Consider the following 26,561-nt stretch of genomic DNA (forward strand, 5'->3'; position numbering starts at 1 on the left):
ATCTTTTCCGTACAGAAGAAAAAGGTACTTTCTTTATAACTATGATGTTCAGTCCCGCTTGCACGCACTTGAATGTTGAGTAACTACTATCTTCCACCATCATAGGTACTAGACAACTCTGCCCGCCAAGTTTTAGGCACATCAAGAAATTACCTAGTATTTTTATATTTTTACTCATCTCCTATGGTTTTCATCGCTCCATTGATCAAAAGAGGAAAAGAAATATTTTCTTAAGGGAGCATATGTCAAATATACAAATAGAATGGAAACGAAACCTTTTCTTAGTCCTCGTAAAGTACTAACCTGTACAACAAAATAATAAATTTCAAACACCAAATATACTATAGACAAACCGTGTTTAAAAGCCCTCATAATAGATGCATAAGTTGCATTTCCAGCATAGCAAAACGGTGCCACTATGCCTTGGACTTCCATAATTCTGATCCGATAAACTAGATCAGCTTACCTATTTTATTCAGCACCTAATCTCGTAAGAGCCAGCTTTTGTGATATAGCGAACCCATTCAACTGTGTTGTAACCACTCTTTTCCCATACCTGCAGACAGTCACCAGGTGAAGCGGCATCTCAACCCAAAAAAAATCCCAAGTTAATTGCAAGTTTGGCAAGCATACCTTGAGGAAACGTACTCGCAATCCAGACGCTGTAAACATGGGAACCTGCAATGAATAAGGAATGAGTCATTCATCTGCAACCAATAGTTTAACCATGGCAGAAATATAGAAACCCAACAAATTTCAGAGGTTAAATAATCCTAATCAGTGCCACAACTGACTGTGAATCAGATCCTGCTATACAAACCTACATTTTCTTATTTATTTTTTTTGATAACTGAGAAATCCGTCTGGGGCCGATCCTTTGGACCAACCGCAGCCTTCGAAACTCGGTGGATAATGGGCCCGCCCCTCTACCCTTCTCCACTTAAATACCAGGCTTTGCTTTGCATGGTGTGGAGGCTTGAACCTGTGACCTAAGACACAAATCCACCACCCTTTGCCACTTGAGCTAGGCCCTGAGGGCTACATTTTCTTATTGTTATGCTGATTTTGGTCAGAAAAGACATGAGTGCCCATAAAGCTACCTCTTAATAATGAATCAAACTGCACTACCACTTCTATTCGTAATAATTTACTCACCCTCGATTGGAAGATGAAAAAAACGGAAAGAAAAAGTAAGGTACAACATTTATCTTTCTAGCAAAGAGCAACTAGAAGAAAATTAAATGTAGAACAATGTCAAATTTCTCTTTGTCCAACTTGGTTAATGAGACGAAAAGCTTCTACATTTTTCTTCCCTCCCACTATCTTTTCAATCCAAACAAAGAAATAAAATGAAATTAGCTCACCATTTCCTTCATTTATTTTCCCTTCCCTTCTTACCAAGTGAAGGTACTCTCCTCCAATCAGCCAGTAAGCTTGGCTAGTATAACATTTCCACAAGGCTAGATACCCAAAATCCTCCAACTTTTGTCACAAGAAAGTATCCAGTAGCAATTATAGTGACTATGATAATGTACAACATTTAATAGCAGTCTTATACTCTTAATTGTTCTATGAAAATGTTTTTAAAGCATTAGGCAAGGCCATTTGCATCTAATTCCAAAATTCTTATACTTTCAGGCCCCCTGCTCTCCAAAAACGACAACCATTGATGCGAGGAATACATCCCATCATCAACCAAGTGAATCCCCCCCCCAACCCCCCACCATAAAGAAAACATCAGGCACCTGGAATTCCATCTGAATTGGTGGCCTAGTCCAGGACTTCTTCTCTGCTATTGTTGAAATCAATTCCACTTCAGCACTCAATGTTGACTCAGTTTGACCAGGAAATTTTCTGATCCTGCAACAAGAAACCCATATTGAAGATTCGATCCACTAGAAACTAAATTTATTGCAGATGAAGGTAGAAAGTATAGTTGGTATCCTTTTAAAGAATACATAAAACAGTCAACGCACAAGTAAATAGTGTTCACAATAATATCTTGGATCAGTGGCAAAATGGAAGAGAACATTTGCATGTACTCCATATCTCTGCCATTGTACGATCGAGAAACTGAAATTAGGTATACATTACAATACAAACGATAAAAGGGAGAAACTGAAAGGGAAAAGGAAAAAGAAAAACAAATTTGTCACACAAAATGAGCAATTAAGCTACTCGCTACTATATAAACGCAAGAACTGATCAACAATCCACCTTTTACTGGATTATGATACCTTGAAGAACTAGGGACAATATTCCGTTTAGAAGACACAAGGTAGAGAAAATCTGTTTTTTTACTTTCAAGCATAAATAAATTTGCTTAGATGAAGTGTATGCAATTCTACTTGTTGAAAGGAAAGAATCTTCGAGCGAGCAATCATGCACTTGCAGACATAAATAACACATAACTGCACGACATACTGCACGGCACACTCTAAGCTAAACATTTCCATCCACGGACAAAAGATTTCAATTGTCTCCAGTTTGAACAAAATGGATCACTCTGAAGCACGCATTCTTCTCTTTTATAACGCTGTCAGTTTAGTAACAAGAATACAACAACAACAACAACAACAACAACAACAACAACAACAACAACAACAACCCAGTATAATCCCACTTAGTGGGGTGTTGGGGAGGGTAGTGTATATGCAGACCTTACCCCTACCTTGGGTTAGAGAAGCTGTTTCCAAATAGACCCCCGGCATCCTTCCCTCCAAGAACTTCCCACCTTGCTCTTGGGGAGACTCGAACTCACAACCTCTTGGTTGGAAGTGGAGGTTGCTTACCATCAGGGCAACCCCTCTTGTAACAACAATATGGTGAAAAAATTTCAACAGATTTTTTGAGAAAAACATTTATAAAATTGGACAGAAAATATCTTTGTTCATTGACTAATGACAGCAAATGTCATAGTAAAAAAAAAATAGAGAAAAGAAAGGGCTCGCAAGTGAAGGGATGAAAGAGATTTTAAAAATTGCATTTTATACATCATCTTGATAATGGACCACATGATAGCTGAGTCCGAATCTCTGCCTTGGTCTATGAGAGATTTACTGATGGGATTACAAATCTGCTGGCTGTTGAGTACGATTCAGATAGTGAAATTGGCTGCGACTACGTAAGCACCAGCTCAATTAGTAAAAGTTAAGGCTAAGGCATCTATAGATCATCTATAGGAACCGAAGGAAGTGCTAAAATTTAGTCCACTCATTCAAGCATTTAAGCAAGCAGGTGTCCATCTATAACATCTGATGTATGGTAAAAGGAGTCGTCCCTCATTTATAATGCCGAGACGAGGGTCTATATGAAACAGCCTCTCTACCTGCACAAGGTAGGGGTAAGGTCTGCGTACACACTACCCTCCACAGACTCCACTTGTGAGATTACACTGGGTACGTTATTGTTGTATATGGTAGAAAGCAAGCAGATGTCTTATCCTGACATTGGATTATGGATATAAGGGCCATAAGGCACTTCAATATACCCTCCATTTATTCTACGTTTTAATTTTTTGTAACTGATAAAGAGGCAGGGTATCATCAAATCCCAATCAAGCAAGGCTGCATTTCAATCAAATACTTAATTACTAAATCAAATCCAAATAATATATAAGGATTTGCTAAGCCAATGAGTAGATATTAGAAGTTCAATTCACATGCAGCTGAGGTCCTAATGCATAAAGTGTATCATTGTCTTTAAGAATAATGTCCAATAGAGCTTTAGGATTATGCCAAACAAGATAAAATCACTAGCGTACTCACTTCCAGACCAAACTGTCAATGGATGGATTGTACTTTGCTCTCCCTGATGTCACCTGGAAGCTTGCTTTTGCAGTTTGCTTTGGCACCGGAATTTTAATGACAACTCCAAGAGCAAACATTTTCGCACCAAACACACTCTTAACCTGAAAAAACATAAATCCTATTAGCAAATTATAAATAATATCAACATGACACAATGTTTCAAATTGAATTCCATTCTATATTGAAACAAGAGCGACAAACCTTAACATTCACTTCCATTCGTGTACGACCTAATTCCTTGATTGTTGGCAATACACGGAAAGGAAGATTTACTCCTTCAGTAATCCGGTACCTGTGGAGAAAAAAAAAAGAATTTGTAAAATTACATATCCAGGCACTCGCATGGAAAGGTATGCCTGTATATGTGTATAAAATTAACTGCCATTTTTATTAAACCAAGTGGCCAATATTTGGGCTACAAAACTTCAACACATCCGAGCAATGAAACACACACACACATATATATATTTCACAAACATTAGGACTTGCTCCATTACATTACAGATGACACTAGAAAATTTAGATTTCCGAATTCGTTCAATAGTTTCAGGCGGAGTAACCTTAAGACTATTCAAGCTTTCAATATATAAACTATTAAATTTCCTTTAGAGTGTGGAACATACACATTATCACTTATAAGTGGAAACATATAAAAATTTCATCAATAAAAGGAGGTGAAACTAGATACTTTTGATTTATTGGGACATTCTGTTCAACAAAATAGGAAGCATCACAATTATCTTTATATAGAATAAGATGTACAAATTCCAATTTACGAAAATTTAGAAAACCGATTACAGGGGCAATTAAATATTATATGTACATATTAGTTTTGCTTTCCTATTAATTTGGTAATGGTTATGTTCAATTCTTTATGTAAAGTATTTCACGGACAAAAGAGCACAACGTAGTTTAGATTTAAAATTGTAAAAACTTGTGAATAATGGTGTACAAATGATCATCTTTGGTAGAATTAAAATAAAGATCGAGATGTCTGGAGAAGGGAAATAGAATGCGCAGATGGAACGAGGAAGCAGAAACTCGATATCTCGGAAGCATGATCAGAATACTCTGTGATTCCACCTGATTGTAGTAAACTTCCAACCCCGCTATTGCATAAAAATTCAAAGGACAAATACTCAAAAGTCGATAATTTCTAATGCTTACTCAAACTTGATATTAAGATGTTAAAGGTAAATCATCACTCACTGTGACATCAGCAAAATATCCAAGGATATTTAGCATTGTTCTACAAGGATAAATGAAGAGCCACAGACTCCGCCTTCCATCTTGAGAAGATAATAAAAACAGAGCCTAAAAACAACCATGTACAGAAATAAGTATGAACTTACTTCATCAGTTCAAATTCACCATCTGGTGGTACGAAGCTGACAGTCTTTTCTGAATTGAATCTTGTCAAATTTACACATTGGTGGAAAGTAACATCATCGAGCTCAATACTTTTTCCACTGCACAGAGAAGCAGAGTAATGCATCATGCTGGTAAGCAACACAAAATGGTACCATATAGCGGCTGAAACTAACATGAAGGCCAAACTGAGAAAGCTACATACTAACATGTTTGAAGAGACTAGAAAGTAAGCCTTGAACTCTGCAGAAAATGGAAGAACTGAAGTACTACGTTGTGCTCTTTTGTCCAACATTTAAGGGCATATTTTACTGTTTTAGTTACAGAGGTAACTGATATGGCACATCGAAGATAAACATTTTGAAAGTACGAAAACATGCTTGGAAGCACTAGAAACCGATGTTCTGTTACTTTCAGATTATGTCATCAGGTAAATCTTATTTATGGTCCCTGGCCAACTTCTTAGGCAATTACTATTACCATCTGTATGTTTTGTACCTTAGGCATGGTGAAATAAATATATTAAAACTTTACATTTCATTAATGGTATAAGAAGCATGTATGATTTTTCTTTAGATATTCCAGATCATCCCATAACATCCAGTATAGGCCACATAATGTATACATCACCTAAAGATCCGTCTTTTGGTCTCACAATTAACATTTATCATCAGACGCAATGTTAAACAGGGTCAGATAGGTGGCTGGACGACACTCCTCTAGTGGAGAAATTTCCAGATCTTTATGCAATCATTTCTATGGATGATTGCTATTCCATAGGGGGATGCAACATTCATTTAGGAAGGAACTTGTATGACTAGGAGTTTGATTGCTTAAATGACTTAATTCAAAAGCTGGAACCTGTTTCTCTTGATGATCAGGCGGTGATTCTTTGTTGTGGAAGGTTAAGTAAGATGGCAAATTTACTGTCAAGGCATGTCATAAAGCCCGTTGAAGAAAAATGGCTAGAATCCATGAACTTGTTGGCCATGGAAGATAATTTGGAAGTCACTCATGATGCATGGGAAAATAATCTGGAAGTCACTCATGAAGCTTGTTTAACCTAGGATAATCTACAGAAAAGGGGTCTCCCTATGTGCAATAGATGCTTTGTTTTAATGATGTAATCTGTGCAATAGATGCTTTCTAGATGAAGAGGCTAATGAATCAATGAATCATCTACTTCTCCACTGCAGTTTTACCAGGAAAATTTGGTCGGTGTTCCTGAGCATTTCTGGCGTCCAATGGGCTTCTTCAGGAAGTATAAAACTTACTTTATGCAGCTGGTATGCACAGCCATTTGCTTGGGGAAGCAAGCACTATCGGAATGCAGCTACTTGCATTTTCTGGAATACTTGGCTAGAAACGAAAAATAGATTTTGTAATAATAAGATCGATGACATTGCACATGTAAAATCTAGATGTTCCAAGAGTCTTTATTGGTGTAAGAAGAATGTTGTATCTAACATAGCCTCTTTGTTGGATCGGTTGAATTCCTCAATATATCGAAGGAAGACCTCTCTTCTGACGTACTCTTATATGTACTTCTTGGTAATTAATTAATAAAATCTTAACCTTTAGCCCAAAAAAAAACTAGCGTCAGTGGGAAAGTTTCATGAACCTTCCACATCCAGAAAATTCATTTTAATTCTCTTGAACAACCCATCCCTGTTTCCTTATTGAGCATAATATTGATGTTCCAATTAGATTCAATGAGAAAAAAATACGTCAATTTGTTATTTCCTTTTTGAGGAAATCTAGTTTCTGACGAATTAAAATCTTCAACTTTCTTCACAAAACCAATGGAAAGTGTACACAGTAACCTAATTTGAAAACTACTTAAGTGAACCCTACTGAAACAAGTAGCTCAAGAAGCAAATTCCGCAGACATAATTTCTGTGAGTGAGACACAAGTATTCAGAAGCTACCTCTTAGTTGGACGGGATTTAAGCTGTGACTCTTTCTCAAGGCCAATTTTATCATTTAGCCCCAACTTCAAATCAGGCATTCCAGAAAGGAAGCATTTCATGAGAACTTTCCCAGTTACATCACAACGGAGCACACTACCTATAATTGTCATGTTAGTGTAAAACTGAAAACAAAAAATCATCCAACAAGACACACAAGACCTTTATACCTTTTGAAGACATAAGCAGATTAACACTTTCCACGATATCCAGAAACACCTGTCAAACATATAAACCTAATTAATTTCAGAAATCGAGCAGACAAGAGAACAAAAGAAAATACTCAAGAAGCAAACAGAGAAAACAACCTCATTCTTCTTATAAACAAGACCCTCCCTGCGCCAACCAACAGCACCCGTGACTTGTAATGTTGCATTTGGAACTGGCTTATCTAAAGGCTGCTGTGTTTTGTGCATGAGAAGAAGAAATCAATAGCGTTATCCGTATAATAATAAATATTTCTCTTTGCTATATCACTCTCTTATGTACCCCTTTTTTTGTTGTGTTGGGGGGTATCTCATCAATGTATTTTTTTTTTAGCAAAATCAAAGAGATAAAATACTCTAAACTGTTATACTGATGCTACGACAGCAAGTAGAAAGACAACTAACCTTAGATGAAAAGGGTGAGCGAACCCCTTCCTGAGTAATATAGAGCTTCAAGATTTCAGGTGAAAGATTTTGAGGGTAACCAAAGTCCATTATCTCTGTAATATATACAAATTAAGGAAAATCAATTTATAAACACATTAGATAGGTATATGAAAGTATCTGAACATTAAACTTTGTGGCTTATGACAAATGATTATCAGATTTATGCAGATATAAGTAATTAGCTTTCCATAGACGGTTGGCATTTGTTGTCAGACTCCAAATAAACAAAGAACAGATAAAAGAAGTCTTAAGATGTGCATGAGTGGAACAAATAAGAATGGTAAGGGCTCATTTCTTATACCAGATTAGCCTCTGGTTAGGCAAAGACAGAATTAATCCGCCCTTGGGTACCATTCGAAATTAGACCAAATTGGATAATTCTATCTGAATTTGTTTTCTTCTTATAAAGATCCAGATTTGTGCATTGTCATCTGAGTTGGGATTGCAATCTGCCTGCCAGATTTGAGGCAAAAGACTAAGGGTGTGTTTGGTATGAAGGAAAATGTTTTCCTAGAAAATGTTTTCCCGGAAAATGAGTGGTTTTATCACTTATTTTCCTTTGTTTGAATGGTGAGAGGAAAAAAATTTCCGGAAATATTTTCTAGTGTTTGATTAGAGAGTATAACCTATTTTTAGGATAATAATTTTTTATGCTACTCTCCTTAACCCATCTTTCCCAAAATCTCCATGTTTCCTGTCCCCCCCCCCCCTTTCCCGAACTCTATTTTCTTCAAGAATTTAATTATTCTTTTTAAAATTCGCACAAACCCAAGGAACTAATGTGCTACTTTATTTTTTCACACAAGAACAACGTTAAAATTTGAGCTTGATAACTAAACGAAAGTACTTTATTTTGTTGAAAAAGAAAGTATCTTTCTACAACATGAAAGGAAATTACTCATTTTGTTGAAGGAAAGAAAATACTTTTTCTACATTATGAAAAGAAAATACTCAGTTTGCTACATCAGGAAAGAAAATACTTAGTTTGTTGAAATGAAAGACAACTTTTACTACAACACGAAAAGAAAGTACTCTTTTTGTTGAAATGAAAGAAAATACTTTTTCGACATCATGAAAAGAAGGCACTCATTTTGTTGGAAAAAAAATAGTCTTTCAATTTCAGGAAAAGAAAATACTTAGTTTGTTGAAATAAAAGAAATTCGCTTTGTTGGAAAAAAAAAATAGTCTTTCAATTTCAGGAAAAGAAAATACTTAGTTTGTTGAAATAAAAGAATTTCGCTTTGTTGGAAAAACTTAGTTTGTTGAAATGAAAGAAACTACTTTTTGTACATCATAAAAAGAAAGTACTCGTTTTGTTAAAATGAAAGAAACTACTTTTTCTACATCATGAAAAAAAAGTACTCATTTTGTTGAAATGAAAAAATTTACTTTTACTACATGAAAAGAATATACTCATTTTGTTGAAATAAAAAAAAGTACTCTATCTATAACATGAAAAGAAAGTGCTCTTAATAATAGTTCTATTTAGGGTGGGTGGTGGGCGAGGTTGGGGTGGGTGGGGTGTGGTCGGGGGAAGGGGGCTGGGTGGTTTGGTGGTGGGGTGGGTGAGGGTGGGTTGGTGGGCATGAGGAATAAGGTGGAGAAGGTTGAAAAAGAGTTTGGAAAAACATTGGAGGAAAATGAGTTGATAAGTAGAATATTTTCCAAAACATTTAATCCAACCAAACATGGGAAAATTAAAAAATATTTTCCGGAAAATGTTTTCCTTCGTACCAAACACACCCTAAATTGTCACTCCCCTATAAAAAGAGGAGTAACAACTGGGCTTAGGGGCATTGCTGTGAAGGTTCTAGTTCCATGCTGTCTTAGTAGGGAAAGGTTCTTCGTTTTTACATCTCTTCATCATCTTCTTCTTCCTCCTCCTCCTATCGACTACCAACAATATCAAGACCCTCTGCCCGGGCGTCCTCCAGCACATACCCTTTTTGACCTTCTTTGGGTAGATTTTCTTCTTCCCTTTTCTCTTCTTTTCTCCCAACGGTCAAGCACCCGATCAAACACATGCCCCCTAAACCACTGCTTTCTCTTCGGTATCTCTCCTTTGTAGCAGTATAAACATACAAACCCCATGTTCAAGCAAACAAATGGTAACCATTAAAACAATAGCTCCTTGCTAGAGTGTATGTAATCCACTTATCCTCACCTTTAATTTGTGTTAAAAACCACCAAGTAGCCAGCATTTACTTGAAGAGGAGGGCTAGGTATCCAAATTGGCCTCACCTTTAATTTGCTTTCCATGTATCCTCATAGCAGAACTCTATCCAGTAATAATACAGCCTTTCCTCTCAAACATAACGAAGTGGGTAAAGGGGGGGAACAATCCCACATGAGAAATCAACATCACTTGCAATTAGCTAACAGAAAATAAAAAATATGTATATCACAATTATTACAGAGGATTCTTTTCCTCATAAGTGATAAGTAATACGGAAAGGCTTTCCTTGATCAAACTTTTAGATAAAATATAAAAAATTAATTAATATCCAGATGGCTTACCATCCAAAAGCTCATAGATTAAAACAAAGTTATTACGAATGGCATCTTCATCAAAAGCACCACCGAAATAAGATTTGAATAGTGCAACAGCCTACATGAAAATCAAAGAGAAAGTTGTCAAAAGGAGTAAAGACAACTAGAATACACCGGAATTCAATTCCAGTACCTACAAACTATAGCACATTCATTATACCACTTATAAAAAAGAAAGAGTTGTAACAATGACAAGAACAACACATATTTAGGCTATTAAAACACTTAGGGGTCATTTGGTAGGATGCATTTGTGTATTAATAATACCTTGCTTGGTAGACATTTTGAACCTATGCATTAGTTATGCAAGCATTAGTTATACATCCTATTTGGTATTATCATATGCATAACTAATGCATAGAAAACCATGGTATTAGCAATGCAATGGATTTTAATGCATGCATTAGCTTAGTTAAAGACAAAATTGTCCTTCAAAATTTATGCTTTATTAAAATATGCTTGTTATTATATTAATGCAAGTTTAAATAATCCAAATTGTGAAAAATAAAATTATTCCCTAGTAAATAAATAAATACTTTAGCATATTTTCTTTTTTATAAATAAATATTTAGTTCTATATTACAATATAGGTAAACAAATCAAATAATTTTTTTAAAACTTTTTCATATAAAAACATTTTCAACATATGTTTCTTTTAAAAAGTTAGAGTGGTGGACTGGTTTTGAGGGCATTTTTGTAAACAAACAATTCTTATAGAAATTGTGCAATGCTTTAATACATCAAACCAAACAATAGATAAGAAATATGTCAGCATAACTAATACCAGCATTACTAATACACCCTATTCAGCATTATTCTTATGCATCCTACCAAACGACCCCTTATAACATTATGCTCCCCTTCTCTATTTCATATGAAATTAGATGCATGATTCTCTTGAGAGTTGAAAATGTATGATATTTTTTATAATGGTGGTATTAGGGCCAGCTTGTGCTCACCATCATTCAAGAATACCGGTTACTTCTCACTATTGTAGGTACCAGGTAACTCTCCCGACCTACACTTGGCTTAAGCAGATAAGAAGATATCAACTAGTGTGTTTTGTTCCTGTTGGGATTTGAACCTAGTTTCTCATAATTTTCACACACTTCATTAACTGTATGGCCACTCTTTGGTTGAAAATGTATATATTTCAGGAAAGTTGGGACGATGGGCCTAATTCTATTTATATAAATAGAAAAATTTATAATGTGCAAATAGTTTAACAACAACATACCCGGTGTAGTCCCACAAGTGGAGTTTGGGGAGGGTAGTATGTACGCAGATCTTACCTCTACCTTGTAAAGGTAGAGAGATTTCCGGAAGACCCTCGGCCCAATAATGCAAATGGTTTCTTTTAATACAATTAGAGGCTATTATAAGCTCTTATTTACTGCTACAATAGAATGTGGAAAGAAAGGTAGTACAAGCCTACAGAAATAAAGCAAGTAGTCAAGGAAAAAATTACTCCAGATATTTATCCAACAAAATGCTGCTATCAAATATAAACATCCTGATGTTCACATAGCAAAAATGTACCCCTGCATTTACGCAAAATGATTTTGAAAGCTTATATGAAAAGAAGTAAAACATCAATTCCAGAGATCAAATCTTCAAAAACTATGCAAGTACCTAATATCTTACAAAGCATAATTATTTAGAGGGTGAGGTTACCTCAACAACAAACTTGAATGCACATGCGACATTTGCATTGCTGCTAACTACAATCACAATATATACATTGTTGATTCTCATATAGAAGAAAGAGCAGCCTCCAATCTGCCTGACAGGACATGTCCCAAGCTCTTTTGTCTGCATTATATGCATCCGGAAGGCATCTACCATATTACCCCTGCTTAAATCAAAGCTCACAGTTTAATGAGAACATCATGCTTATATTGCAGTTGACTTCTTTATTTTTGACAGGATCATGATGGACATGTTGAATATATAATTAAGTAAATAAAAGTGTCTTGCTAATAGTGTAAGCTTTTAGATGAGATGGTCACACACTTCAACATGGTATCAGAGCAGGCAAAGGTCCTGTGTTCGAGTCTCACCGTCACCCACAAAAAAAGAATTTTCAAGTGCTTGGCTCGTAATAAAGAATTAAGCCCACACGTGAGGGAGCATGTTGAAAGCATAATTAAGTAAATAAAAGTGTGTTCTCTCACAACGTAAGCTTTTAGATGAGATGATCACACATTTCACTATGGTATCAAAGCTGAAGAAAAGATACTATGGTAGAAGTAAAGACAAGATACTATGGTTATTGCACAAACATAATTATCAGTAATTAAAATGGTAACGAGAAAGATGGAGCAAGTAAAAGTTATTTATCAATGCGGAACTACTACTTTGAGGCGATGAGTTCAAATATAGTATGTGTGTGTGTATATAAATAAATATTTACTGTTAAATTTGACAAGTAGCCTCTTTTTTAGAAAGAAATTGGTAGATGCATTTTTCATGCATTTACATTGCATGATCACACTCTATGTAATGTTAGATTATTGAGGCAATTTCCCTTCTAACAATACTTTTCACGTGCCTTCTCATCTTTTAAAGCATTTGAATCTTCATTCTCTCTTGTATTTTTGAAGTGAAATAATGTTTGAGTTGATTATGTCCAAGAAGTAGGCAGAAAATTAAATTTTGCAGAGCCTCGTAAATTTCTGGTGTTCTTTTTATTATTTTCTCATTTACTATTTATTAGCTATCTTAAGATATGGCTTCCGCAACACCTTGTATGTTTCTCCTTGACACAATGCTCATAAAACTCCAAATTGTAAGTCTTTACTCTTTTTAGCAATCCTTGATCTGATAAAATTTTCTAGGATTTTCCTCCAACATATCCCTAGTGCATGTGCCATAGCCTGGTTGCTTCTGCCTTATTGTCATCACTGATGTCATTGTCGTTGTCCCAATAATTGTACTATCGTGATACTGGTACATGTTATTGTTTCTCCAAATTCCCTTCATTACCACTAGTGCACCGGAGCATATTCTCATCATCCCATTTTTTGCAACAGCTTTAAACCTATTTGACTCTTCAAGAAATGAGAATTTTCTTCAAATCCAGTACGAATCGAACATTTGTTAATGTTCTGATCAAGCCATCATGATCTTTTAATCGGATTGAACCAATACCATATTCGGTAAGAGAATTATTATTTGTGGTGTAAATAACTCCACGTTCTCCTTCTTGAAAATCAACGAACCAGTCCTATTTGGAACACATATGATAGCTACAAGTTGAGTCCATCAGCCATAATGGTTTGGTTGGCTATGTTCTAACTAGAGAGAAATCAGAATCGTCACAATCAGCTACATTTGAATCCATGACCATCTTCCCATTGTTAGGTTTGGCCTTGTTTTCAACTTTGGACAGTCTTTCTTCCGGTGCCCCTTTCCTTGGCAAAAGGCGCATTCATCTTTGCTGGATTTGGATCTTGACTTAGATCTTCCTTTCTTCGTTCTCATCTGGTTTTGAGAACGACCTCTCTCGGCCAATGCTTCTCCTTCTCCACATTTTTATTTTCTCTCTTTCTTTGTCCATAGTTGTACAAGGCAGAACAAACTTTTTTGAGAGATTTCATCATTCCCATAAAGTAGAATAGTTTCGAGGCACTCGTACTCATCGAACTTAACAATATATCTCCATCACTAAAAGTCACGTCCATATTCTGCAAATTTGTCGCCAACTTATTAAAGTTGGTGATATGATCATTCATTGTAGTACCGGGAATATATATAAAGCGTAACAGTCTTTTTTTCATGTAAAGTTTATTTTGACTTGCAGAAATTTTCTTCGTGTATGGATACTTCTGTTCTCTTGCAAGGTAAGATCGACTGGTACCACACACAACATGGTTGATAATCTTCCAATATTCTTCTCATATATTGTCTGGTTTGTTTTCTTCTATGGCAATATCTAGCCCTTGTTGGAAAAGGACATCAAGAACCTCAGCTTGTCACACACCAAAATGTCCTGCCCCGTCAAAAAATCCTACTGCAAATTTCGCATTTGATATAATTCTTGTCATGTGTGAAGATGTTAACGACGTATTACTGACACCCGATATGGACTATTCATTTTTCTTGTCTCCAGAAATTTATGAGGTTCGACAAAATTTAATTTTCCGCCTAGTCCTCGGGACACAATCAACTCAAACTTTATTTCACTCCAAAAATACAAGTGAAATACAACAAGAGAGAAAGAAGACTCAAATGCCTTAGAAGATGATAAGGCAAGTGAGAGGTATTTTCTCAAATGAACAAAACTCTTGCTATTTATAGAAGGGAAATGACCTCAATAATGTCATGCATGACATCACATAGAGTGTGATCATGCAATGTAATGCATGAAAAATGCGTCTACCAATTTCTTTCTAAAAAAAAGGCTTCCAAATGTTCACTCTAGTTCATATGGAATCTTGTCAAATTTAACACAAGGGTTAAATTTGAAACAACTAGCCATATTACTAAAGGTATTTGGATTATGTTCGCTATGATGTTTGGGAACACTATTTTATAACCTTTATTGACGACTTTTCCCAGAGAGTGTGGATGTATAGAGTGAAACTAAAGATGAGGTATTAGAAATTTTTCTCAAATGGAAGGCAATGATAGAGACTCAAAGTCTCAAATAGGTAGAAAGATCAGGTATCTTTGCCCAGACATGGTGGAGAACACAAAAATGATCTTTTCAATAAGATTTGTGAAGATGATGGTTTTGTCGAGAACTTCACCGTCAGAAATACACCACAACAGAATGGAGTGGCAGAACACATGAACCGGACCTTACTAGAGAAGGTTCGGTGTATGTCGTCCAATGTTGGCTTGGGCAAAGAATTCTAAGCTTAAGCAATAACATATACATGCCACCTCATTAATCGTCTACCATCTGCAGCTATTGGTGGCAAGACACCATTTAAAAAACGGTATGGAAAACCAGCTTAAGATTATAGTTTTTTGTATGTAATTGATTTAATTGCATATTATCATGTGAAAGAGTCAAAATTGGATCTGAGAGCAAAGAAAGCTATATTTATAGGGATTACTTCTAGAGTCAAAGGATACCACTTATGGTGTCTAAAGACAAGAAAAATTATATTAAGTAGAGATGTTACTTTTGATGGATCTGCCATAACAAATAAGGTAACAGTTGAAGATGTCAAACAAACTGATGGTGCTTCAAAGCAGATGGAGTTCGAGGGAAATCTAATTTTCCCAACATATGGAGAAAACGAGGAAACAACAGAAGATTTTCCAATGGAAGAATAGCTAGTTGAGCAGGAGATTCCAACTCAGGAACCTCAACAACAACTTGAATCAATAGCAACCAACAAGCCAAAAAGAACAATAAGAAAACCTGCTCGACTCATGGATATGGTGGCTTGTGTAGCCTCAATTGTAGCTGATGGTATTCCTACCACTTAAAAAGATGCAGTCCAAAGTTCAGAAGAAGTTAAGTGGAGGATTGGCATAAATTAAGAAATGTGGTCCCTTCATCAGAATCACACATGAAAATTGGCAATCTCCCGAAGGACAAGAAAGCAATTGGGTGCAAATGCGTATTTGCAAAGAGAAAGATTTCCTAACCAAGAAGATGTTTGTTACAAAGCAAGATTGGTGACCAAAATATACGCTCAAAAGGAGAGAATAGATTATAATGAGGTATTTTCTCCGGTCGTGAAATACTTCTCCATTAGAGTTTTGTTGGCTTTGGTAGCACAGTTGAATTTGGAACTAGTTCAGTTGGATGTAAAAACTGCATTTTTACATAGAGACACGGAAGAGGAAATCTATATGACTCAGCTAGAAGAATTCGAATTTACTGGTAAGGAAAATATGGTGTGCAAACTTGAAAAATCGTTGTACGATTTGAAACAATCTTCTAGATAATGGTACAAATGATTTGACAAGTTTATGTTGCGGCAGAGGCACAAAAGAAGAAAATATGATCATTGTGTATATCTGCGCAAGCTTGAAGACGGATCATTCATATATCTTCTCCTATACGTTGATGTCATGTTGATAGCTTCCAAAAGTCACGAGGAAATTGAGAAGTTGAAGATTCAACTAAGAGTGGAGTTTGAGATGATGGATTTGGGTGAGGCAAAAAAAATTCTTGGCATGGACATAAAAAGAGATAGACATTCAAAGTAACTCTGTTTATCTCGAAAGAATATTTGAAGAGGGTAATAGATCATTTTGGCATGAATGAGAACATAAAGTCGTTTAGAACTCCACTAGCTCCTCACTTTAAGCTTAGTGCCGCTATGTCACCGGAGAATAAAGTTGAACGAGAGTATATGTCAAGAGTATCATATGTGAATGTTGTTGGTAGTTTGATGTATGCAATGGTTTGCACAAGATCTGATATTTCACATGTTGTCAGAGTTGTAAGTAGGTATATACGTAATCCAGGAGAGGAGCATTGGCAAGCTCTGAAATGGATTCTACGCTATATTCGTAATACTTAATATTGTAGATGTTGGATTTTTAGTAGGAAGATAGTCAGTATCTTGTTGGATATTGTGATTCAAATTATGCGGGTGATGTGGACAAACATGGATCAACTATTGGTTATGTTTTACATTTGCAAATACACTAGTTAGTTGGAAATCTATTTTGTAGTCAACCGTTGCTTTGTCTACCACTGAAGCAGAGTACATGGCAACTACAGAGGCTGTGAAGGAGGCAATTTGACTTCAAGGGTTGCTTAGAGAGCTTGGTATTGGACAAGAAAGTATTAAAATAATATTTTGTAATAGTCAAAGAGTTATCTAATTAGCAAAGAACCAAGTTTATCATGCAAGGACGAAGCACAATGATGTTCAGTATCACTTTGTACGAGACATTATAAAAGAAGGTGGAGTCATGGTGCATAAAATTTGGACTACAAACAATCCTACCGATATGCTAATGAAAGTAGTACTATGATCAAATTTCAACATTGTTTGAACTTGATCAACATTGTTAAACTTTGAAGATTGAAGTTGAAGAAACAATGAAAATTTGTCATGTAGGGAAAAATTAAAATGTATAGTATGTGTGTGTGTATATAAATAAATATTTACTGTTAAATTTGACAAGTAGCCTCTTTTTTAGAAAGAAATTGGTAGATGCATTTTTCATGCATTTACATTGCATGATCACACTCTATGTAATGTTAGATTATTGAGGCAATTTCCCTTCTAACAATACTTTTCACGTGCCTTCTCATCTTTTAAAGCATTTGAATCTTCTAAGGCATTGGAGTCTTCTTTCTCTCTTGTATTTTTGGAGTGAAATAAAGTTTGAGTTGATTGTGTCTGAGGATACAGCAGAAAATTAAATTTTGCCGAACCTCGTAAATTTCTGATATTCTTTTTATTATTGTCTCATTTACTATTTATAGCTAACTTTAGATATACTCATCCCAAACTAGATAGTTTCAAGTATCTTGGGTCTATAATCCAAGGCAACGGGGAGATTGACGACAATGTTACTCATTGCATTGGAGCGGGAAAGATGAAATGGAGGCTAGCTTTGGGGACTTCAGTGTTATCAAAGGCGGAAAGCTCAAAAAAACTCTAAGATCTGTTGGTGCTTTAAGCGTAAGGCGAAAATAAAGCATGGGCATTAATGAAGAAGGGCGCAAATGGAGAAAACCAACAAATCTGTATGTGTAGTCCAAGACTAATATCTATAAGCATGAATACCAAATATATGGACATGTTTTTTTTTTGATAAGGTAAATTGTATTAATCCAATAGAAAGGGAAAATTCCCTTTTAACAGAGTTATACAGAAAAGTAGAGAATTTACGTCAGAACATGATTCTCTACAAAAGACGCCCAAAGATCCACACAAGTGGGGGCTATATGAGTACACCAATAAGCAAGGAAAGATAAAAGACTATTATTAATATTTGAAAAAGGTGATTCTATTCCTTCAAAAACTCTCCTATTTCGCTCCCTCCAAACTATCCACATGAGAGCTAGCGGTGCGAACTTCCACGCCTTTTGTTTTCTTCGCCTGCGTAGACCTGCCCAGCTCTGTAGCATTTCCTTAACAGTGCTTGGCATCACCCATTGGACACCAAAAAGATGTAATATAACCCTCCACAAGGCCGAGGAGACACGGCAGTGCAACAAAAGATGATCCACTTCTTCCCCTGCGTTTTTGCACATGTAGCACCAACTCACAAGTGTAATTCCTCGCTTGCGGAGATTTTCTGCTGTCAAGATCACACCCGTCGTTGCTAACCATGCAAAAAAACATACCTTTGTGGGCTCTTTAGGGATCCATATCGATGAGTAAGGAAAAGTGGCCTCCCTCCTCACCAGCAAACTCTGGTAGAAAGACTTGACGGTGAACAAACCATCGGCACGCAACCCCCATCTCCAAGAATCACTAGATTGGTGGTACGTGCCTTGCCAGTATAGTAGTGCCAACAGGTCTTGGAGTTCCTCGATCTCCCAATCTTGCATGTTCCTTCTAAAAGATAGGTCCCACACTACCACCCCTTCATGCTCCTTGCAAATCTGTTGAACTGTCATTTCCTTCTGGTTTGAGACACTGAAGACGTTAGGGAAAGAGGCCCTCAGAGTATTCTCTCCGCACCACCTTTGATTCCAAAAGCTTATTCTCCTTCCATCGCCCGTCCTGCAAGTTATGTTTGCATTGAATGCTTCCCAATTCTTCATAATGCTCCTCCACATGCCGCATCAGAAAGGCGCTGTGATTGCCTTGGTCCTCCAACCCCCTACTGTGGAATCGTACTTTTCTACTACTACCTCTCTCCATAGAGCGTTTTCTTCTACCCCGAATCTCCACATCCACTTTCCTAGCAATGCTCTGTTAAATATCCTGAGGTCTTTTACTCCAAGTCCACCCCACTTCTTTGGGGTGGTTACTGTCTCCCAATTCACTAGATGAAACTTTCTAGTGCCATCTGCCGCGTCCCAGAGAAAGTTCCTTTGTAGTCGCTCCAGTTTTTCTATGATGTTTGCAGGGGCTTGCAACAACGACAAGTAGTAGGTGGGGATACTCGATAAAGTGCTCTTAATGAGCACTTCCTTACCTCCTTTTGACAAGTACCTTTTCCGCCAGCCTGCTAATCTTTTCTCCACTCTTTCGATTACTAGAGTCCAAACTGCAGTATCTTTGTACGAGGATCCTAAGGGAAGTCCCAGGTAAGTAGTGGGAAGGGAGCCCACCTTGCAACCGAGAACATAGGACAGAGCATCGATATTAGCAACCTCACCCACCAGGAAAATCTCGCACTTGCCGAGGTTGATTTTGAGTCCGATACAATCTGGAACCACTGTAGTATCTGCTTCAAGTTTGTCAATTGATCCATATTGGCATCACAGAAAACCAGAGTGTCATCGGCAAAAAGCAAATGAGATACTCTTCGGTCGCTGATAGCTCCAATTGGAGCTGAGAATCCTATCAAAAAACCACCTGCCGTTGCACGATTCATCATTCTGCTCAGAGCATCCATCACTAGAATGAATAGCATTGGGGATAGGGGATCGCCTTGTCTGAGTCCCCTGGAGCTGCCAAAGAAACCGTACGGGCTACCATTTACCAGGACTGAGAATCTGACTGAGGAAATGCAGAACTTGATTCATCCCCTCCATCTTGCCCCAAAACTCATCCGCATCATGATGAAATCCAAAAAATCCCAATTGACATGGTCAAATGCCTTCTCAAGATCCAGCTTGCATAGTACTCTAGGTTCTCTATTTTTCCTTCTGGAGTCCACAACTTCATTCGCCACCAAAGCGGCATCCAGGATCTGCCTACCTTCCACAAACGCGTTCTGGGATGACAAGACAGTCACATCAAGGACCTTCTTTAGTCTGTTGGATAGCACTTTAGATATAATCTTGTAAATGCTCCCTACAAGACTAATAGGCTTGTAATCTCTGATAGAGGATGAGCCTTCTTTTTTAGGCACAATGGTAATAAAAGAAGCATTGATACTTCGCTCGAAAACACCATTCTCGTGGAAGTATTCAATAGTTTCCAACAACTCCCCCTTAATGGTATCCCAACATATCTAGAAGAAAGCCATCGAGAAACCATCAGGCCCGGGTGCCTTATCACCAGCACAACTTGATACAGCATTGTGAACCTCCTCCTCATCGAAACCCATCTCTAGCCATTCACTGTCTCCCTCCCCTATGTGACTGAAATCTAGCCCGCCCAGGGTAGGCCTCCAGCTTTCTTCTTCTTTGTACAAATTCTCATGAAACCCCACTATCGCCTCTTTTACCTCCTGATCTCCCTCAACCCTCACCCCATCCACATCTAAAGAAGTAATGTAGTTTCTCCTTCGATTTGAGACCGCAACCCTATGGAAAAACTTAGTGTTTGAATCCCCCTCCTTTAACCAGAGTACCCTCGATTTTTGCTGCCAACTAGTCTCCTGAGCTATTGCTAAATCGACTATTAACCTCTTGACCTCCCCCAATCTCACTTTCTCGGCATCTTCTAACACCCTCGCCCCTTCCCCTCTCTCTAATTCCCCCTATTCATGCATGAGCTCCCTCATTCTAACCTCTACCCTCCCAAAGACCTCCTTATTCCACCTAATGATGTCTTCTTTGAGCAGCTTTAGTTTCTTACAAAGACGGAATGAAGGTGTTCCTATTACGATGTAGCTTGTCCACCACTCTCTCACTTTGTCGCAAAAACCTGGCACTTTCAACCACAAGTTTTCGAACCGGAAAAGAGCACGCACCCCTCTCCCTCTGCAACCATCTAGCATAATTGGCATATGATCCGAAGTCAGCCTTGGTAAAGGAAACTGAAGTGCATGTGGAACCAGCTCGTCCCAGGATGTCGAAATCATAAATCTATCAAGTCTAGACCTTGAATTTGACTCCTCCGCCCTGGCCCAAGTGAATCTTTCCCCTAACATAGGAAGATCAATGAGAAAGTGATCATTAATAAAGTCAGAAAACTCCTCCATGACCCTCGAGATCAGATTACATCCTAATCTCTCCTCCGGAAATCTAATAGTGTTGAAATCTCCCCCTAGGACCCATGGAATGTCCCAATCCCCCATGACATTCGCCAATTCCTCCCAGAAAGGCGCCTTGGTCCCTTCTCCCACCGGACCGTACGCTCCCCCAAACCCCCACTCCACTCCACTCGCCCCATCTTTAACTAGGGTTGCTAGAGAAAAAAACCCTTCTTAACCTCCTTTACCTCAAAACTTCTATCATCCCACATAAGAATAATGCCCTCTGCACTTCCCACTGCTGGAACTCAATCATATTTTACCCAACTACCTCCCCAGACACTCCTCACAATCGCATCTGACAAAACTTATATTTTCATCTCCTGGAAACAAACTAGATTGGCACCCCACTCTCTAACTCCCACTTTGAGGATGGCCCTTTTGTTTGGGTCATTCATGCCCCTCACATTCCATGAAAGGATCTTAACTTCCATAAGCAACGATGTCCCCCTTTCCCTCCCCCCCCCCCGCCGAACTCCCTTCCTCCATGTCGCTCACCCGGCCCCTTCTCTGGTACACCACTACATCCCCTAAATTTTGTTGCCTTACCCCTTGACCCGACTCCCGCCCTTTACCAAGAAAGAAAGACTGTAGTGATTGTGCCCTTTACCATGGACATATAAATTGAAGAAAATTTACGCTAAAGTGAAATATCAATCGTTTAGGGTCGCCTCTTCGTGATTGTGCTCATTGGTAAGGAAAAATATACCTTAGAGCCTTGATGATAACACCGAAGTGCCCGCTAAGCGAGGTGAAGCGCTCAACATATTTTGAGTCTCGCTTCAGGGCTTAAGTGCACTTTATGCGCTCCTTTGATAACACTAGGGGGTTTGTGTGATAAGAATGTGTCACATAGACTTAAGGGCAAGTTCTATAGAGTGGTGGTTAGACCAACTATATTGTATGGAGCTCATTGTTGGCCCATCAAGAAGTCCCATTTCCAGAAGATGAAAATAGCTTAAAATGTTTAGATGGATCCATTTCATCCACCCCACCCCAATACGCGTCGATCTCCCCATCACATTGGATAATTGACCTTAAGTACTTAAAACTTTCTCTCTTGAGGATGACCTGTGACTCAAGCCTGACTTCCGCATCCGCCTCCCCCGTCACGTCGCTGAACTTACATTCCACATATTCCGTCTTAGTCCTACTCAACTTGAAACCTTTAGACTCCAGGGGCCTGCTTCCATACCTCCAGTCTCCCATTAACGCCACATCGCGTCTCATCAATCAGAATTATATTATCAGCGAACAACATACACCATGGCACCTCTCCTTGGATATGGTGTGTTAGTGCATCCAGCGCCAGGGCAAATAAGAACGGGCTGAGCGCAGATCCTTGGTGTAACCACATAACAACCGGAAAAGGCTCTGAGTCACCTCCCACAGTCCTAACCCGAGTCATAGCTCCATCATACAGTGGTTATGTGGTTACACCAAGGATCTGCGCTCAACCCGTTCTTATTTGCCTTGGCGCTGGATGCACTGACACACCATATCCATGGTGTATGTTGTTCGCTGATGATATAGTTCTGATTAAAAGGAGACGCGATGCGGCATTAATGGGAGACTGGAGGTATGGAGGCAGGCCCCTGGAGTCTAAAGGTTTCAAGTTGAGTAGGACTAAGACGGAATATGTGGAATGTAAGTTCAGCGACGTGACGGGGGAGGCGGATGCGGAAGTCAGGCTTGAGTCACAGGTCATCCTCAAGAGAGAAAGTCTTAAGTACTTAGGGTCAATTATCCAGAGTGATGGGGAGATCGACGGGGATGTTACGCACCGTATTGGGGTGGGGTGGATGAAATGGAGGTTAGCATCTAGAGTTCTGTCTGACAAGAATGTGCCACCGAAACTCATAGGTAAGTTCTATAGAGCGGTGGTTAGACCGACCATGTTGTATGGGGTTGAGTGTTGGCCAGTCAAGAATTCACATATCTAGAAAATGAAAGGAGCAGAAATGAGTATGTTGAGATAGATGTGTGGGCACACTAGGCTGGATAAGATTAGGAATAAAGATATTCGGGAGAGGGTGGGCGTAGCTCCGGTGGGCGTAGCTCCGGTGGACGACAAGATGCGGGAAGCGCGGCTTAGATGGTTCGGACACGTGCAGAGGAGAAGCATAGATGCCCCGGTTAGGAGGTGTGAGCGGTTGGCTTTGGCTGGTACGAGAAAAGACAGAGGGCGGCCTAAGAAGTATTGGGCCGAGGTGATCAGACAGGACATGGCGTGGCTCCAGATTTCCGAGGACATGGCTCTTGATAGGAAGGTGTGGAGGTCGAGCATTAAGGTTGTAGGTTAAGGGTAGTCGAGCGGTTTTCCCCTTTGTCACGGTTTCCCTCTTTATACCGACGAGTATGATAGTGTTTTGTCTAGCCCTGCTAGCGATTTATGTTGTGTTTCACACTTTTGCATAATATTTGTGTTACTGTTTTTCCATTTATTTGTTGTCTCTCACATTGCTGATATTATTTTTCGGGTTTTATTGTCACAGATCTATTGTCTCTGAGCCGAGGGTCTCCCGGAAACAGCCTCTCTATCCCCTCCGGGGTAGGGGTAAGGTCTGCGTACATTCTACCCTCCCCAGACCCCACTGGTGGGATTTTACTGGGTTGTCGTTCTTGTTGTTGTATGTTGAAATGGATGTTCGGACAAACCATAAAAGACAAGATTTGGAATAAAGTTATTAGGGATAAGGTGGGAGTGACCTCTGTGAAGGTGTGGAGGTCGGGATTAAGGTGGTAGTTTGATAGGTAGTTGTGAGTTTCTCTTAGGCTTACCAGTAGTACTAGTACTATTCTTGTATTCTCTTATTCCTGATTCTTTATTACTTGCTATGTCATTCGCTTCCGCTACTCTATTACAATGCTGCTGCTATTGCTTGTTGCTTTTGTTTTTACTGTTCCTTGAGTCGAGGGTCTATCGGAAATAGCCTCTCTACCTTTATAGGGTAGGGGTAAGGTCTGCGTGCACACTACCCTTCCCAGACCTCACTTATGGGATTAAAGTGGGTTTCTTCTTGTTGTTATTGTTGTTGTTGTTACCTTTAGTTATAGTAGTTGTGATTTAGTCACTCCCTATATATTAGGCTTCCGCAATATATATACATACACATCGCTATATCTAGAACCAATGTAACTTTAAATTTCTCATTAACCTCTAATGAGATGATTCAGTCACATAAATGTCTATGACTTGCTTTGGACTATAACTTTCAAGTCTTTTTTCCTTCTAAAACTTTGTGCCAGTCAAATACTATCACATAAATTAGTACAACTGGAGTACCATTTTAGAAAGTTCCAAACACATGCACATGTAAATAGATATTCACACAAAATCTCAATACATTGCTACAAAGTAGTGGTGGTGTAATGGTATTTTATTTTTTTTACTAAGATCCAACATCGATCTCTAAGTTCAGACATCAATTTTTTACAATACAACACAGAAATCAGTAACTGCTTCTCCAAGTTCAGAAAATCAGTAAATGATATCAGAATTATATATAGAATTATCCAATACACTGATTCGTGGGAAACTGGGGGGACATACCCGACATCGTCACGGTAGAGGCGGTTGATAAGGACATCGCCGCGGAGATTAAGGAAGTATACAGCTGAAGCTGCCACAGGCATGGCTGCTACACCAAAAGGGATCTAGAAGCTTCGACCAACTCAGATCTAATTCTTCTGAATAAAAATGTAGGAAGAACAATTAGATATTACTATTGAAATGCTTAGGTAGGAGAGAAATGTCGCCAGTTGGACCAGCTTAAATCGCCGCCTTCGGTATTTTCTAATTTCAACGAAATGAAGACGACGGCACGTGCTTTTCGTCTGACCTGGTTTAAAATTAATTTATTAGGAGAGGTAAAAGGTCAAATTTATCAAATCACTATTCGAAATTGAGCAATTCATTTTAGGTGGAGCTCCGGAAATGACAAGGGCAAACATAAACATTTTGCTAATGTAATCGTATAAAAAGAACCAAAGTATAGTGAGTTGTAAATTTGAGCAATTTCAAATAGTATAAGAATAACTTTTGACCTTTTTCCTTTAAGAAATTCCACTACTTGATATTAGTTCTGTTTAATTTTATATACTTTACTGTATATCTTATAATAGAAAAAGAAATTCCCAACTAGTAGTATTTTTAACAACTTTTTAGAATTTTCACCATAAAGCTTACAATTTATTAACATCCTTAATTAAAAGAATTTTTAATTAGACTATTCTTCACCGCTTTTTACACGTTCCCATTAATGAATTTGTAAGTGTAGTTTTATTCTTAAAAAAATAAATTAGTAGCTATTGTTACATTTTTCTTTGTGAGTCAAAAGCACTAATATTTTGAACGGTAATAGTATTTAGTTTCTTCTAAACATACACTAGTACGTTATTTTATACTTTAGTGCAATGGTGTTATTGATTAGGGGTGTTCATGATTCGGTTTGGATCAATTTTCCTCTAAAAAAATCAAACCAATTAAGTCGAATTTTCAAATAGTAAAATTAAACCAAACTAGTTAACTCGTTTTTTATAGGTTCGGTTTATGTCGTTTTAGTTAATTTTTCGGTTATTTCGATTTTTTTTGTCGGGTTTTCCCCCCTTAAATATGAGACATTTGCCATGCACATATTCTGCCGACTATATTCCAACGCAACACTATCAAACCAAGTTTTAAAAAAAAATAGCATTTATCAAGATATATTGATAATATATAATTGAATTAAATAGTGATGAGTAATTTGAACCTCAATCAAAGACAAGTTATTTTTAACAAAAAATAAATTATCGGACTTAGCAAAATAAAACTACCATCAAACTAAAATGTAAAGGCAAAATTTGATTATTATAATGCTAAAGAACTAGACTACCAACTAAGAGTGCAAACGATTAAATATCTACCATGAAATTTTAAAAACATTATATAAAAATATGCATATATGTGTACAATAATAAAGTTTTAAATAAATATTTTTATAGTCGGTTTGGTTTTGGTGTACCTATCCTTAAACTAATATTTTATATCAATGTCAAACATTAATTAATAATGTTTATTTAATAGTGTTTATCCGTAAAATGGTACAGTTGAATTTATACGTGATTTATAGATAAGTGAATTAATTGATCTTGAGATAATAGATGAATTAGATAAAAATATGATATTTAGCCTTGAGATTGAGATAAAA

General features: G+C 37.6%; 1 protein-coding gene across 2 annotated transcripts; it reads right to left on the bottom strand.

Moving 5' to 3' along the window:
- Nucleotides 1–201: 201 nt before the first annotated feature.
- LOC107808761 (AP-2 complex subunit mu-like) lies at nt 202–25,204 on the bottom strand. Of its 2 annotated transcripts, none has more exons than XM_075219233.1 (13): nt 24,923–25,204; nt 12,022–12,199; nt 10,315–10,405; nt 7,756–7,850; nt 7,453–7,545; nt 7,315–7,363; nt 7,106–7,244; nt 5,162–5,278; nt 4,011–4,101; nt 3,768–3,910; nt 1,746–1,860; nt 634–678; nt 202–556 (listed from the first exon to the last, which is right to left on the bottom strand). In XM_075219233.1, the coding sequence occupies exons 1-13, from the start codon at nt 25,003–25,005 to the stop codon at nt 476–478; spliced, it is 1,320 nt and encodes a 439-aa protein (XP_075075334.1). In that variant the 5' UTR covers nt 25,006–25,204; the 3' UTR covers nt 202–475. The 2 variants fall into 2 exon arrangements, with proteins under 2 accessions (XP_075075334.1, XP_075075335.1); XM_075219234.1 differs by having other exon boundaries at nt 7,453–7,542; nt 24,923–25,199.
- Between the last annotated feature and the right edge of the window lie 1,357 nt (nt 25,205–26,561).

Source organism: Nicotiana tabacum, chromosome 8 (genome assembly GCF_000715075.1).
Source record: "Nicotiana tabacum cultivar K326 chromosome 8, ASM71507v2, whole genome shotgun sequence".
Classification (NCBI taxonomy): domain Eukaryota; kingdom Viridiplantae; phylum Streptophyta; class Magnoliopsida; order Solanales; family Solanaceae; genus Nicotiana; species Nicotiana tabacum.